This window comes from Doryrhamphus excisus, linkage group LG11 (assembly GCF_037039965.1).
Source record: "Doryrhamphus excisus strain RoL-2023G ecotype Guam linkage group LG11, RoL_Dexc_Guam_v1.1, whole genome shotgun sequence".
Classification (NCBI taxonomy): domain Eukaryota; kingdom Metazoa; phylum Chordata; class Actinopteri; order Syngnathiformes; family Syngnathidae; genus Doryrhamphus; species Doryrhamphus excisus.
The window spans coordinates 9,194,488-9,209,846 of NC_136367.1; the positions used below are offsets into that span (position 1 = coordinate 9,194,488).

The 15,359-nt window shown below is 40.0% G+C and overlaps 1 protein-coding gene across 3 annotated transcripts in view; it reads right to left on the reverse strand.

Moving 5' to 3' along the window:
• Positions 1-15,359, reverse strand: part of znf609b (zinc finger protein 609b) — a 123,996-nt gene that overhangs the window by 11,217 nt on the left and 97,420 nt on the right. For all 3 annotated transcript variants that reach the window (XM_058077025.2, XM_058077032.2, XM_058077017.2), the window contains one exon: positions 90-177. In XM_058077025.2, coding sequence (XP_057933008.2) covers positions 90-177 — 88 coding nt within the window. The remainder of the gene's footprint in view (positions 1-89; positions 178-15,359) is intronic.

Genomic DNA, 15,359 nt, shown 5'->3' on the forward strand with positions numbered 1-15,359 from the left:
TTTAATGCAATGAGAAAAATCTCAGCGAACTAATCATAGTCACAGACATAAGACAAAAATAAGCAGATTACAGAGTACTAGTTTCTTACCGAGGCGGAGCCCAGTCATGCCGAGTACAGTCCAAAAGTGTGCCCACATACGTCTTGTTTCTCCAAGTTACATTTACCACCAACATTCCTGTAAAAAAAGATATGTGTTTCAATCATGACTATCGCAGCTTTACCACTTCAACACCATGTAGTACCCTGGTTTCAATTACAGTGGCATTCAGGATCGTTCCACCTGTATGACAGAAAGTCCCTCTGGGAAGGATCACACTCAGGTTACTAAGGTACTTGCACTCAGCACATTTCCCATTTCAATAAATCATCTTACAATCCAGGAGATTTCCCTGAAGGATAATTCTTGATAATGTTTTACATTCCTCTCCGTCTCTGCCTTCTTGGAAAGAAAGAGTGTCGCTTAACTGTACGGCTTTGTTAACCAAGATAAGCTCTTGAATTATTTATTAAAACACTTTCATTTAGGTGATTGCACGTACGTGTGCAAGACATGCACAGTGACTTCACTGGCATTACTGTCATCTGTCACTTCTGTGCAGCTATTTCACAAGCGTGAATTTACACAATCTGACCTATCCTGTGTCTGATAGCTGACCTCACATTTCCAATCTAAATTTAGTTCACTGAGACTGCATACATACCCGTGAGGGTATGTTTTGTATAACTACTCATGAGGTAACACTTTTCAAGTGGTCAAAATGTCACAACCACATATGGAAATTTGCACAATGCTACTGAACTGAGTAAAATAAGAGGCTACCAAATGCTGAGATAGAATAGCGGGGGCAGGAGAATATCGAGAACAGTTGACTATGTGCAAATCATCATAAAATCTACTTCAGAGGTTGACCGCAACTACATTGCTTAATAACTTTCTAATTCATCACCTCCCTCACGTTGCTATGACGGTGACCTCAGTTTGCCACTTCAACACTGCAGAGAAACTGAAGACTGCAGTAGGCTAACTTATCTAATGGCACAGGAATGCTGGCTGGCGGCTTCAATCCCTCAGAGTATTTTATTAGCTTAGGGAACCTCTCTTGCTCACCCCATTTTCCCTCTCTCCTTCCCGCATCATCACTTCGCCTTGTCAATGTTAAATCCATTTTCTGCTCGCAAACATTTTCCCCTCCAACACACCAGTAATATTTCAGACCACCCTCCCACCCCCCAACATCTGTGTGTATATTTTTCACAAAAAAACAAGTGACACGTGGTTGCAGGCATCTTTTTTCACTTAGGCTTAAGAAACAGTGTAAATATTGATTATTTAGTGTGCAGAGGAGTAAATAGGCTCTTTATCACAAAAAGAGCTGCTCTAAAAAAAACCTTCAGCAGCTGGCCTGGATCTCCAACCACTGTGGTGGGATGCAGTTTGAGGGACGGCCATTGGATGCTTTAGTTTGTGTAAGACAGGATTTGTATATTGCGACCAGTAAGCATTGGCCATTGTGACAAAATATATGTTTTTTAATATATTTTTCCCAAACATATATTAATTCATATACTCCAGTTTCCTCCCACATTCCAAAAACATGCTAGGTTAATTGCAGACTCCAAATTGTCCATAGGTATGAATGTGAGTGTGAATGGTTGTTTGTCTATATGTGCCCTGTGATTGGCTGGCCACCAGTCCAGGGTGTACCCCGCCTCTCTTTCTCTCCAGCACCACCGACCTTTGTGATAAGTGGTAGAAAATGAATGAATGAATATTAATGAATAAACCATGCTGTTTTGTGGTTGAATCGTACAAAAAAGCAAGCATAAAAATGGCTAAATCAACTGAAATACAAGAAGACATATTCAAATTGTAAATGTAGTATTCTTCATTGGTCACCAGGTGCCAGTAATCGCTCAGTGAGACATGCACCAGACTTTATTACCGGAACAGCAGGTTTAAATAATCTCACCAGCAGACACAATACTACTACTATTAATAACAACAACACAGGCTCCTGTTGCGGCCGTGACCCACGGCCAGTGAAAACTCAGCTAGAAACCCCCAAATTCACTTCCTCTTCTCAATACATTACAGCTTCTATATTGGGTAATATAAAATGTATATACATTGGTGTGGAAAAGTGTCTGCCCCCTTCTGTTTTCTTATTTGCAGGTTTCTCACATTTAAATGTTTCAGGTCATCAAACTGAATTAGTAGTCAATTACAACATAACTGAATGCAAAATGCACTTTTGAAATTAGATTTTTAAAAATGATTAACTTATTGACTGCCAGCCATTTTCAGAGACGAGAGCTCCATACTGCCAGAATTTCTGTGAACATTCAAGACCCACAGAATATTGACATCAGAACTGCATTAACATTGAAACTAATTAAACCAACCTTAGACTCTTCTTCCATCAGAAAAAAAGTTTGTTTCTAGGCTTTTTGAGTAGAACACAGGCTGTTTCAGCACAACACCTGATTTTGACCAAAAAACAGAAAATGAAACTTTTTCTGCATAGAAGCAATTTTAGTGACACATCAAACATGTTGTTTACTTCAATGAAACAGCAAGTTCTAACAATTGATTTATTTAACAACAGCTGATTTATTTAAATCCACATTTTCTTCAGCATGACTTAGGTCTGACCCAAATTCCTTGCAAGTAACTTGGCGGCCATGCTGTTTAGGCCACCCACCTCGGCTCTACATTAATACCAGTGCACTTTTTAGTTGGCTGCTGTTACACACAAGCAAATTGCCAACAAACACTAACCCTCAAAGTGATTGGCACAAGCAGAACCACAGCAGGAGGTTTGTGGGTCTCTGTGTGAAAGTTGTTGGAGTCCATAAAAAGATGACATATTAAAGTGATGTGATTTCAGTGCATATTAACAAGAAAAAAAATAAGAAAAAAAGAGACAGATTGGTTTGGGGGGTCCAACTCAACCAAATAATAAGTTGACAACCAGTGCTGGGGTGTATCAAGGGCAGGGGCCATGATGTGGATAGATGATTGTTAATCTTAATCGCACAGATGAATTTCCATCACACAGTTTGGTTTTCCAAGAAAAAAAGAATTAAAGTGTTGAAATATCTGTCTGAGTATCCCAAATGTCAGAACAAACAAAGAAGCTACTATGGCGGTTTACATAATAAGCATTCTTCCCCCCACAAAACCATTGAATACACTAATGGGACAAGAATCAAGAAATACAACTTGAAACGGCACTTTTCCCTGTGAGGTAAAGAAAGGAGTTGGAATGATTTAAACGCTATGATTCCCTGCACCCTGGCCCACTTTGTGACAGCCTCATTAGGGTCACCCAGAACAGTTGAGTGAAGCCCACAATAATGAGAGGAATTGGCGAGTAATTGTACCACTCTTTTCCATTCAGTGCTGTTGAACAACAAATGACAGAGGCTGCTAAGCCTCAAACTGAAATGGGTACTTGTATGGGATTAGTTGAAAAGAGGGGAATGGGAGGGTGAAATTTAAGTCAATAGTATTTTGTGCAGATGCATGGATGACTGACCATTACAGGCCGAGGCTCTCCTCTATTTTAACACATTTCATTAGGTTGCACTGAGGCCAAACTATCAGGTCCACTGTTGTGCCAATTCAACAGGAACCTGCACCACATTTATGATTTATACCTTTGAAATAGCAATGATAATGGTAATGGTAATAGTTTTATTTCATTTCAACATGCATCAGATTACAATTGAGAGCATCCCATAATCAGTTCCCAGTTCCACATGTCCAAAAGGAGTAGGAAGAAGCAAAGCTTATTAAATCCTACCCCTCCATCTGGTACTTTTACAATCACTAACTGTTACATTTGTTCACTTCCTGCCCTTCTAATATAATTTAAGTTTTTTTTTGTCCCATACCGAAGTACTCGGTGATATGAGCATCACATGCCATAATGGGTACCATAGTAAGTGTCAATATAGTGATATATATAGCACATCATGACTGGTTCAAGACTCTTCATCCTTGTATTTAGCAAACATCAACTGCTTGTATTGTTTCTTGAATTGGCTCATCGTTGTGCATTGTTTGATTTCCTTACTCAATCCATTCCATAGTTTGATTCCACATACTGAAATGCTATGGCTAGCATAACGTAGTCCTAGCATAGAAGTGTTTCAAATGTACTTCTTCCCTGAGATCATATTTCTCCTCTCTTGTATTGGATGACATTTTTAATTGGTTATTTTTAGCCTTACACATTACTTTAGCTGTTTGAAGGTTAACTATATCAGCAAATTTAAGTTCAAGTTAAAATTTGTGATATTTTGTGAAATATGGGGTAGTATGTTCTCTGTAGGCGGCATTATGAATTATCCTTACTGACCTTTTTTGCAGTACATTTAGCCAGTGAAGATTGCTTTTATAGTTATTAGCCCATATTTCCACACAATAAATAAGATATGGTAGAACCAGAGAGCAATAAACAGTGTGGAGTGATTTCTGATTGAGAACAAATTTTGCTTTATTCAATATTGAAATATTTCTCGCCACCTTATGTTGTATATTTGTAATATGAGGTTTCCAGCTCATATTTTCATCTATTGTGATCCCTAGAAATGTATTTTCCTTCACACTTTCAATGTCCACACCGTCTATTTGTATTTGCTGGTGTGTGTCCTTTCTGCTGTTACCAAACAGCATGATTTTAGTTTTACTTAGGTTCAAGGATAATCTATTATCATCAAACCATCTTTTTAGTGTGACCATTTCTTCTCTGGCCTTTCTAATGATTTTGTCTGTACTCCCTCTGGAACAAAAAGCAGTGGCATCATCTGCAAATAATACCAGCTTTAAGTCTTTCGTTACTTTGGAGATATCATTGATGTACAAGTTGAACAGTTTTGGTCCCAGTATTGACCCCTGGGGAACTCCGCATGTAATATGTGAACTTGCAGATGTGTATTCTCCTAGCTGTACGTATTGCTTCCTGTCAGCTAAGTAGCTTTTCATCCAGTTCTTATTCTGTACCGATGGGTTTGCCCATCCATACATGCTGAGCTGTCATATTGTTATTCTTTGTGGCGTTTAGCTATTATTATATCTTAATCTTCCCATTTTAACAGCTCATGTTTTAGATAAACTTCTCAACACTGTCTGTGGTTAATTCGTTTTTTTCGTTGGATGTTTAGTTTTCGCTCTATCTTCGTCAGAAGGAGGTGTGCGCAGGGCCATCGTCTCTCACTCTGACTTCCACTCTGGCAGGGGAGGGGAAAAGATAACTCCTCTTCCTGGCCACACCGTTTTAGCTAGCTTGATTTATTTTCGTAGGAAATTTCTCCCATTCACTCCCATGTTAAAGACGCCGTCTTTTTTTTCTCCAAATCTTGAATTTTCTATGTTTTCGACTCGTCCTCTTGAGGTCGTTTCTCAACCGATATGTAAAACGAGCAGATCTATGCGAAGCCCCGACCCTCGGGCCGCTCACGGTCATCTCGTGGTGTCGATATCTCGGATCGTTTGGCCGTAAGAAGCTTCTGTTCGACATGAGCGATTCAGCCTTTTCAGTCCTTTGTGCTGATTCACTGTCATGGCCGCCATCTCCTCCTCCTCACAGCCCCTCCCTTCAAAAACCACCGTGTGTTGACATGTGCGATTACAATGATTCCGTTCCCAGCTGATACCATACCACATACCACAGAGACTCCAGGCACCTCAAAGACCAAAGTATCAAAATATCAACATTTTTATAGAATCCATGATACAGCAATAGGCTGTGTTATCATCATGTCAGGAATCGATAGTTCGGTATTGACCCGCATGTCACTCACTCTCTGCTCTTTAGTCCTCCATGGCAATGCAAGTGCTGCTTTCAATTGGAAAACATCACATGACATGTACAGACACCACAGCAGTGCCTGGCAACTTTCATGACTTGATGCTATGTTGCTAGGTAATAGCATGCTAATTGCTAGCATGTTAGCATTTAAGCTAATTTACTCATGTCTAAAGGCAAATACAAACATGGCATGATGCAGGGAGGTTATAGGACAGCCTTGGCACTTTCTAAACTTGAGGCTCTCTTGCTAGGTGCTAGCATGATGACTGTTAGCATTTTAGCTAATTTACTCATGTCGAAAGGGAAATACACACATGGTATCATGTGGGGACACTATGGGACTGCCTCAAACTTTTCAGGACCTGAGGCTGTCTTGCTAGGTGCTAGCATGGTAGCCATTAACATGTTAGTATTTTAGCTAATTTACCCATAACTAAAGGCAAATACACACATGACATGATGCAGGTAGGTTATAGGACAACCTTGGCAGTTTCTAAACTTGAGGCCCTCTTGCTAGGTGCTAGCACGGTAGCCGTTAGCATTTAAGCTTATTTACTCATGTGTAAAGGCAAATACGTACATGGCATGATGTAGGGATGTTATAGGATAACTTTGGAACTTTCTAAACTTGAGGCTCTCTTGCTAGGTGTTAGCATCATGACTGTTAGCACATTAGCATTTTAGCTAATTTACTCATGTCTAATGGCAAATACACACATGGCATGATGTGGGGACACTATGGGACTGCCCCAAACTTTTCGGGATCTGAGGCTGTCTTGCTAGGTGCTAGCATGGTAGCCGTTAGCATGTTAGCATTTAAGCTAATTTACTAATGTCTAAAGGCAAATAGACACATGGCAAGATGCGAGGACACTATGGGACTGCATCAACCTTTTCAGTACTTGAGGCTTTCTTGCTAGGTGCTAGCATGGTAGCCATTGGCACACTGGGCCTGAGGTTCACAGCACAGGTGGCAAGCCCATCAAAATTTATCCAGCCTATTGTTGAATAGCTTCTCAATAATTTTGGAGAATTGTGGTAAAAGAAGACTGTAGATCATTTCCTTTTTAGTTACATCGGTCAGAAACATCGCTTGTTTCAGAATCTCTTGTCCAATCAACTGAATTTACTGCAGGTGGACTCCAATTAAGCTGTAGAAAGATCTCAAGGATGATCAGTGGAAAAAAGATGCACCTGAGCTCAATTTTGAGCTTCATGGCAAAGGCTGTGAATACTTATGTAAATGTGATTTTTTTTTTTTCTATTTTTAATAAATTAAAAAAAAGTCAAAAAAAACCTTTTTCACATTGTCATAATGGAGTATTTTGTGTAGAATTTTGAGGTAAGAGATTAAATTAATGCAATTTGGAATGAGGCTGTAACATGACAAAATGTGGAAAAAGTGAAGCGCTGTGAATACTTTCCGGATGCACTGTATGTATGTACACACACACTATAATAATTATAACAAACAATAACATAACTATAATAATTTATAAATACACGGTAATACAGGTTAAATGTAGAGCGATTCATGCTTTACTTATAATGTGTTTTCATCAAGCATTGAGATTTGGCACTTTGTTGGCTGTTGAACATGCAAAACTTTGTTTGGCGACGGAAGCACTAGCTTTGACAGTCAAACTGGCCTCAAACCATGCAGCAAGGTCCGCACTGGTTAGTATATTATCAGACATCATTACTGCAATTACAACAGTGTAGATTATCTAGACTCTGTTTGGAAAAACCTGCTAGTCTAACTAAAGGCTACACTATGAGTCCATCTGTCCAGTGCTCATCTTACATTACCATTAGTGGTGAGTTAGGGGTTTCACGAGACATCCAACTCATGAGATGAGAGGATGTGTGAGATTAAAAAAAACAAACAAACAAATCATTCATTCATTTTCTACCGCTTTTCCTCACGATGGTCGCGGGGGTGCTGGAGCCTATCCCAGCTGTCTTCGGGCGAGAGGCGGGGTACACCCTGGACTGGTGGCCAGCCAATCACAGGGCACATATAGACAAACAACCATTCACACTCACATTCATACCTATGGACAATTTGGAGTGGCTAATTAACCTCGCATGTTTTTGGAATGTGGGAGGAAACTGGAGTACCCGGAGAAAAAAAAAATATGACCGGACAAACACCCTTTTTCTTTTTTGTTTAACTGAGTCAAAAAACAATGCAGGTGCGTTTTGAAATGTTTATTATCCTACATCCTATGATGCTCATATATATATTATTATCAACATTGTTTGAGACCAAATAAACCACTTTGATAGGGTTGGGCGATATTTTCTATATACCAGTATACCGGTATGGATTCTTCCGATACGAAAATGACTTATACCGGTATAAATTATAAAACATTAACAAGCCGGATTGAGTGTGGTTGTGTATGCACCACTCGGGCTCGATGAGTATTCAGCACATTTTATTTTACGGCTTTACTGTAAGGAAGGTTTTTCAGTATCCGGTGATGATGTGGACATTCTGAGCAAAAAAATATGAGAAGCACGTTTATTTTTGAAAGTAGCTCATCTTATCTGTAAATACACAATCTCCACACACCGAACACTTCTGTGACGGTCCTTAAAAGTAAGAGCGCTGTTTGCTCCATGTCTGCCTAAACAAAACACAATATACGTATGTCATTTCAGTTCATATGCAGGTGGAATTGCATGGGTGACGACATCTTCCTTCATCACAAGATCAGGCATTACAGTTTGTTGAAGACTTAGTGGCGATGTGTGTAAAGGCTGACATCCCATTAGAAAAGTTAGCCACTTTGTTACCAAAGTCAATAAATGTGCTTTACAATTTGAAGTGTATTTCATTATTAGCCAATGAACATAATGGCAAGTAAAATATCACTTTTTTAACATTTGTGTTGTGAAATCCAACATTCATCCAACATGATATGCAAACAATGCACATATGTGGGTGAATATCTAAAGATAAAAGCCTAAATATATAGTTTATAAAATAATTGAGGTCTCTACAACATTTTTACCTCTGATATGATCGTAATTTTGCAGCCCTGAGTATCGGCCGTTACCGATATCAAGCCGACCTAATATCAACAAAAAAATCTGTTCTTTTATGACTTATTTTGAAGTGTGTCAAATGTTAAAGAGACGAATAGTCAATCGACATTTCAAGGAGGGTTCTGGAGCCGCATCGACTAATAAGCTACTTGAATAAAGTCAACATCAGTCCAGCAGGGTTCTACTGTTGTGCAGGTAATAGGTAAGCTTGATGTAGCTTTTTTTTTTTACATAAATGTATCGGTTCCAGTCACATAAGAATGAAAGGCATGTGGTTAACAGACAAACACCAAGATTGGTATATTTTGAAACACATCTTTCCCAGAAACTGCATCTGAGCCCCCAATGTGAAATGTAAGTAGGCCGCAATCTCGCTCATAGGAGTGAAATTGTGAAGTCCCTCTCACTGACAGGAATGACAACCTGTGAACAGGTACATTTTTTCTCACAGCAGGAAGAGGCAGAAGAAGAGGGCACGAGGAAGTCCTGCACTTCTTTAGTGTATTATCTGCCATATGCAGCTGTTGATGGACAAAAACCTATTTGTGTAAGGAGATCAAAACACAGCAATCATGCATGTCAGGACAAAAATCTAAATCTGAATGCGATAATACAAGTATTTATTCCTGAAAAGGATTTGAAGACTGAAAAAAAATGTCACCTGGGAACGTCTACAACATTTTTGTTGAAACAACCCTATGCTCTTTTCTTTCAAGGAGATGGTGCTGAGATTAAGAGGCAGGTCTGCCAAAGGCATATTACTAAAGCTCTCGTTGACACATATATAGCAAATATAATATCTTATGACAAACACTGGCAATGGCTACAATTCCTTCAGGTATATGATTGATGTTTTCAAGGCTATTAATGTGCTTGGAAAGAAGGAATTCCTGGCAAATCGAAGTAGAGAATAAGTCTCTATGGCCTCACTCTGGCAACCTCTGGTAATTCAATCCAAAGACTTCATTTATGACTTAAGCATTTGAAACACCGGAGATTCATGTCAATCTTCTTTGGAACCTTGGAACCAAAGGGTGTTCATTCTTTTCCACTGTGATGAGGAAAATGATAGCAAATGAGTGAAGTGCAAGAACTGGCAAATGGAAATCTTTTTGCTGTGATTAGTAGTTCATCTAAATGCTTGAAAATCAAACTAATCATTGTGATGAGTTTTTGCCATTTCCTTCAACTCAAAATGTATTTACTTTTACATTGTTTTTTCTTTCGTCTTTTTCCTGATTACGGTGTCGAATGATGAAATCATTGTCTGGAAGTGCCTGCACTGCTTACATTTACGTTTACATCAATCCGTTCAGTTCGGTGCACCATAATACAGAGGCATCATCTGTCTAATTAAACCGTTTAGTGGGGAAAAAAACAAAACATAATTTGCCATACCTTAGTAAAGCTTGAGTTGCACAAAAGTAGTCAGAGGCAAACTTCAACTTGTTTGAGCCCATGTTCGTTATATACATTTACAGAGCTCCACATCAAAAACCAACAGGCAACAAGTCAAATGCCTACCTCACTTATGATGCAAACAAAAATAACTAGGGATATCCATTTTTTATTATTATTTTTAATCGTCACAGACAGTTTTTATTTAATTATGATTAATGGCGGGCTGCACGGCGGTTGAGTGGTTAGCGCGCAAGCCTCCCAGCTAGGAGACCCAAGTTCAATCCCACCCTCGGCCATCTCTGTGTGGAGTTTGTTCTCCCCGTGCATGCGTGGGTTTTCTCCGGGTACTCCGGCTTCCTCCCACATTCCAAAAACATGCTAGGTTAATTGGCCACTCCAAATTGTCCATAGGTATGAATGTGAGTGTGAATGGTTGTTTGTCTATATGTGCCCTGTGATTGGCTGGCCACCAGTCCAGGGTGTACCCCGCCTCTCGCCCAAAAACAGCTGGGATAGGCTCCAGCACCCCTGCAACCCTCGTGAGGATAAGCGGTAGAAAATGAATGAATGAATGAAAGATTAATGGCCATTTGCCCTCAAATTAAGTGGCAATTGAAATCAAGCTAATCACATTTTAACTGCGTTATCATAAGCCATGAGGGGTTGCGTTAGGACACCACATTGTTCAAGTTTAAGTCACATGTTTTTAATGTATTTTCTGGGATTTCCAAGTACACTTAAATGCTGATGAAGATATCATCGTATTGATATATTCTTTGTCTGTGTTTATTTCGACCAGAGGTTACCAACTGGCTTGGCTGCGGGACCCACCAACGCCGTTCAATGACAAGCAGTGACCCAAATTGCGGACTCACCTTTTGTATTTCACAATGCATTTATTTCTAAGCTTCTCACACTATTAAAGTGTTAAAGGGACCTATTATGTATGTGTTTTCCACTTTTGTGACCTTCGTTTTTTTGCAGTAATTAACGCATACAGTGGACCAAAACCCATATCCCGATATATTTAGGTAGAATATCGATATACAATATACATATTGACATTTTTTCCATGAACTGAATTTCAACTAAAGGCAAAGCAAATATGTGTGTAATATTTAAGTTTGATTGAAATGTAAACAATATTTTAGAAAAATAGCCACTGAAATAAAATAGTATTTTCTCTTTTTTAAATAAATCGTTCCCCATGATGACAGACATGGTTAAACATGGTTGACGCCGTCTTTTTCACTGTACACTCCCGCCATGCAGCCTCTCTATATCCATATCTGCGCGGGGATACCCGATCAATCGGCATAGCCAAGGGTCAAGGGCCAAGTGTCAACAATGGCGCGAGCGGCAAGCTACAAACGTAATGAGATGAACATCCATAGCTGCACACTTGCTTAAGGGGTCGGTATGGCACAAAAACAACAAGGAAGTCATACACAAAGTACTATTAAACACTAAAAACGCATCAGGATACACAGAGCTGCTGTAACTCTGCGCCATCTTGAAACATGATACCTCCGCATCAAATCCAGTCTATTGCAAAATGAACGATATGCTTATTTTTGGTATTGTGCTTTGAACAAGGAGTACAAAGAGTACCCTACTCCCCACAGAGTCTGACGCTCTTTCATAACTTCATCCCGACCTGAACACAACAGCAGTGCAATTCCAACACCACATCCAGTATGTATCTCTCATTTGCAGTGATGGGAATAACGCCGTTTAAAATATTACTTTTTTCAGTAACGGGTAATCTAACTAATTACTTTTACTGTCAGCATAACGATGTTACCACTTTCAACACCCCGTTACTGCACGTTACTGAAGCCGCCTAAAAATATATCACCGACTTCAGAACTAATCTGCAGCGCAGTGAGAGTGTTGCAGAGTGACAAGGGAGGGGGTGACATAACCAAATAAGCAATGAGGATTGGCTTTTAGTAAAATTGCATCTTCAACCAATCTTGGGTGGGCGGGTGTTTAGAGCACATAAGCAATGAGGATTGGCTAAGGTTTAGTAAGATTGCGATAGTGAGAGATGGCGAGTGAGGAGGACTCTAGCGAGAAGACAGCGTTTGCCAAATGGAAGTACAGACACTACTTTAACCTCGTTGATGTCAAAGGTAAAATGTACATTATGTCCCCGAAAAAGAAACCAAAAAAAACTTTGTCCACGTCTTGTGTGAGCAACTCAACCCCACAGAAACACCTGTCGACTGCAATAAATGCAAACCTCTGGAATGCTACCCGTCTTTGCTGTGTGTGTGTGTTTGTGTGTGTGCTAACTAGTGACTTTTGTAGTGTAGTAACTCAGTTAGTAACTCAGGTTTTTTTGAGAAGTAACTCGTAACTATAACTAATTCCTTTTTTAAAGTAACGTGCCCAACACTGCTAATTAGCAAACACGTCTTTAGCCCAGAATAACACTTGTTACGTTTTTTGACATTGTCATTCGACTACTGAGAGATGCATTCATGGATACTGCAAACATCACAACATCATGTTTATTGTGTGTATTTGTGTGGTCTAAATAAAGAGAAAGACAGTAAGTAGATATTCTAACGGTGAAAGACAGCAGAGAGACAGACAGCAAGGTTGCATCTTAAACGAAACCACTGCATTGATTTTTTTTTTTTTTTTTTACATTGGTATCGATCAATATTCATATTTGGATAAAACCGGCCACCACTAAAACACAGCACTCATCATGCTACTATGACGTACTTGGAAATCCAATAAATAATCCATGACACAAACATTTATCACAACAGTCTGTGTTACTTTTCTATGAGGGATCTTTAGAAGCTGTGGGAGTCTGCTTGGTGTGGACTGCACGTCTGCGTGTGGATGGGGGATGGGTTGCACTGGCAATGAGCAACAGCATTTGGCCAAAGAGGCCCCTCTGTGTTCCTTCTACCCCAGAGCAGAAGCCAATGCATTCTGGGCTGTATTTCAAGAGCAATAAACCTCTCCAGCACTTTAGAGATGATATTTGAGGTATCAGCATGCGAAGCCTGGCAGGGGTTGGCCCATCGCTATGCTGACATGACCCTGGGAGCCGCCACTGCCTTCTCTGTCTTGAGGGGATTTGTGTCAGCGCTGGGCCTCAAAATACCATGGTTATGACCCCCCACCCCCACCCCCTTCGTCTATGCTTCACTTGCCACCAGACAGACTCAACTGCAGAGATTTGCCTTTTCGCTTCTCTAATGACGCATTACTCACCTCCATCACCCTAGTAAAGTGGCTGACTGTAGTGTTTAGTGTGGTCATGTTAGTCCAGCTCAGTGATCCACATAAATATTGAGTATTAATAAACCACAACCATTCAGTTGTATCCCTTTGGTCCTCAGCTGAATGAGATGCTCCATTTTCAGACATATAACACAGCATGAGAAAACCGATTCTGCCTCATCAGCCAAGATTCTTGTCTGTGACATGCAGAGGTCCATATTTGTGATTAGAGATCTCCTGAGATCGGATAAAATCAGCTTAACGTTTGTAACTCTGGGCCGCACCTCAACATGGTAGATGGGGTAATGCACCTCCAAGCTGTTTGCCACTTGAATCCCACCACCCACAAGAAGAACGCCACCACGCATGTCCGCAGTGTACCGTGGTGAAGTTCATTTTATTGGGTATTCGGCTCCGTAGGTGCAGCGGTAGTTCACCCTCCTGTGCCCGGGCTGCTGTGTCATGGTGCGGGGAGCTTGCATGGAAAGTGCCACTCTTACCGCTGGTTGTTTATACTAGAGGCAGTCTTTAGCAATTACTATTACACGATTGGTCCCAAGTATTTTGAAAGCGCATTTTAGCTTAGTTATTTTTAATGCTTTGAAGATCAATTTTCATAAGATTATTCAATTACATGAATGTCATTAATTGAAATTTAATTAAATTATTTTTGTAACAAGATTATTATAGAATAAAAGATCTGATCCGCAAGACGATGAAAAAAAATCCGCAAGGGAAGTCAAAAAAGGGGATAGGGACAACCCCATGTATGACTGCATTTTCTTTGTTGCTTGTGCCCTCTTCATCCATTTCTTTCTTTTACGCCGACTGAGACAATTACTGCACGCTGTAAATTTACTCCCACAAAGCTGAAAGGCAGAGAGAGGTGATGAACAGCTGCTGGCTGGCATACAAAATGAAACACACCCACAGTGTGTGCTTAAACAGCTTTGTATGAGACTTGTCATGGTGAGATGCAGGAGATTATTCAATTCTATTATTTATTCTATTGCTAGTCAGGGTACCCATGCTATGTGTTTCAAATATCCGTTTCTTTCTTACTCCCAGTGTGTCAGATTTTTTCCTTCAATGTCCTTATTTGCTCATATTTAACTGTCTCAAGTGAAGTTTATTTATATAGCCCTTAATCACAAGAGTCTCAAATGGCTTTACAAGCTGGCAACAATCGACCACATCCTCTGATCTGAACCCCCATCCGAGCAAGGAAAAACTCAAAACCCCATTTGGGGGAAAAAAGAAACCTTAAGAAGGACCGCAGAGGGGAGGAGAATTCCCCTTCCAGGATGGATGTCGAGTGGGCAACATATGTACATACGAGGACAAAATTGTTGGTATGCTTTGGTTAATGAAAGAAAAACGGTCACAGAAAACTTGAATCTGATAAAAGTAATAATACATAAAAACGATATACAATTTAAGCAATGAAAGTCAGACATTTATATTGTTTCAAATGAAAACACTCATGAACCAGGCCTGAAAAAAAATGATGTTGCCCTTAACTTAATATTATGTTGCACAACCTCAATCAAAAGATTCCTGTAACTGCCAATGAGACTTCTGCACCTCTAATCAGGTATTTTGGCCCACTCCTCGTGAGCAAACTGCTCCAGTTGGGGTTTAGGTCGGGGCTCACAGAAGGCCAGTCAAAGGCCAGCTTACAGAAGGAGCGGCAGTCAAACAGGCCAGGAATGCTATTAACAAAATGCTAAAGTGTAAATATAGCAAGTCTCGAGTGAGACTGCTACTGAGGTAGCAGCTCCAATGTCAGCAGGTAAGGCATTCCGCAGAGTTGGAGCCCGAATAGAAAAGGCTCTAGAGT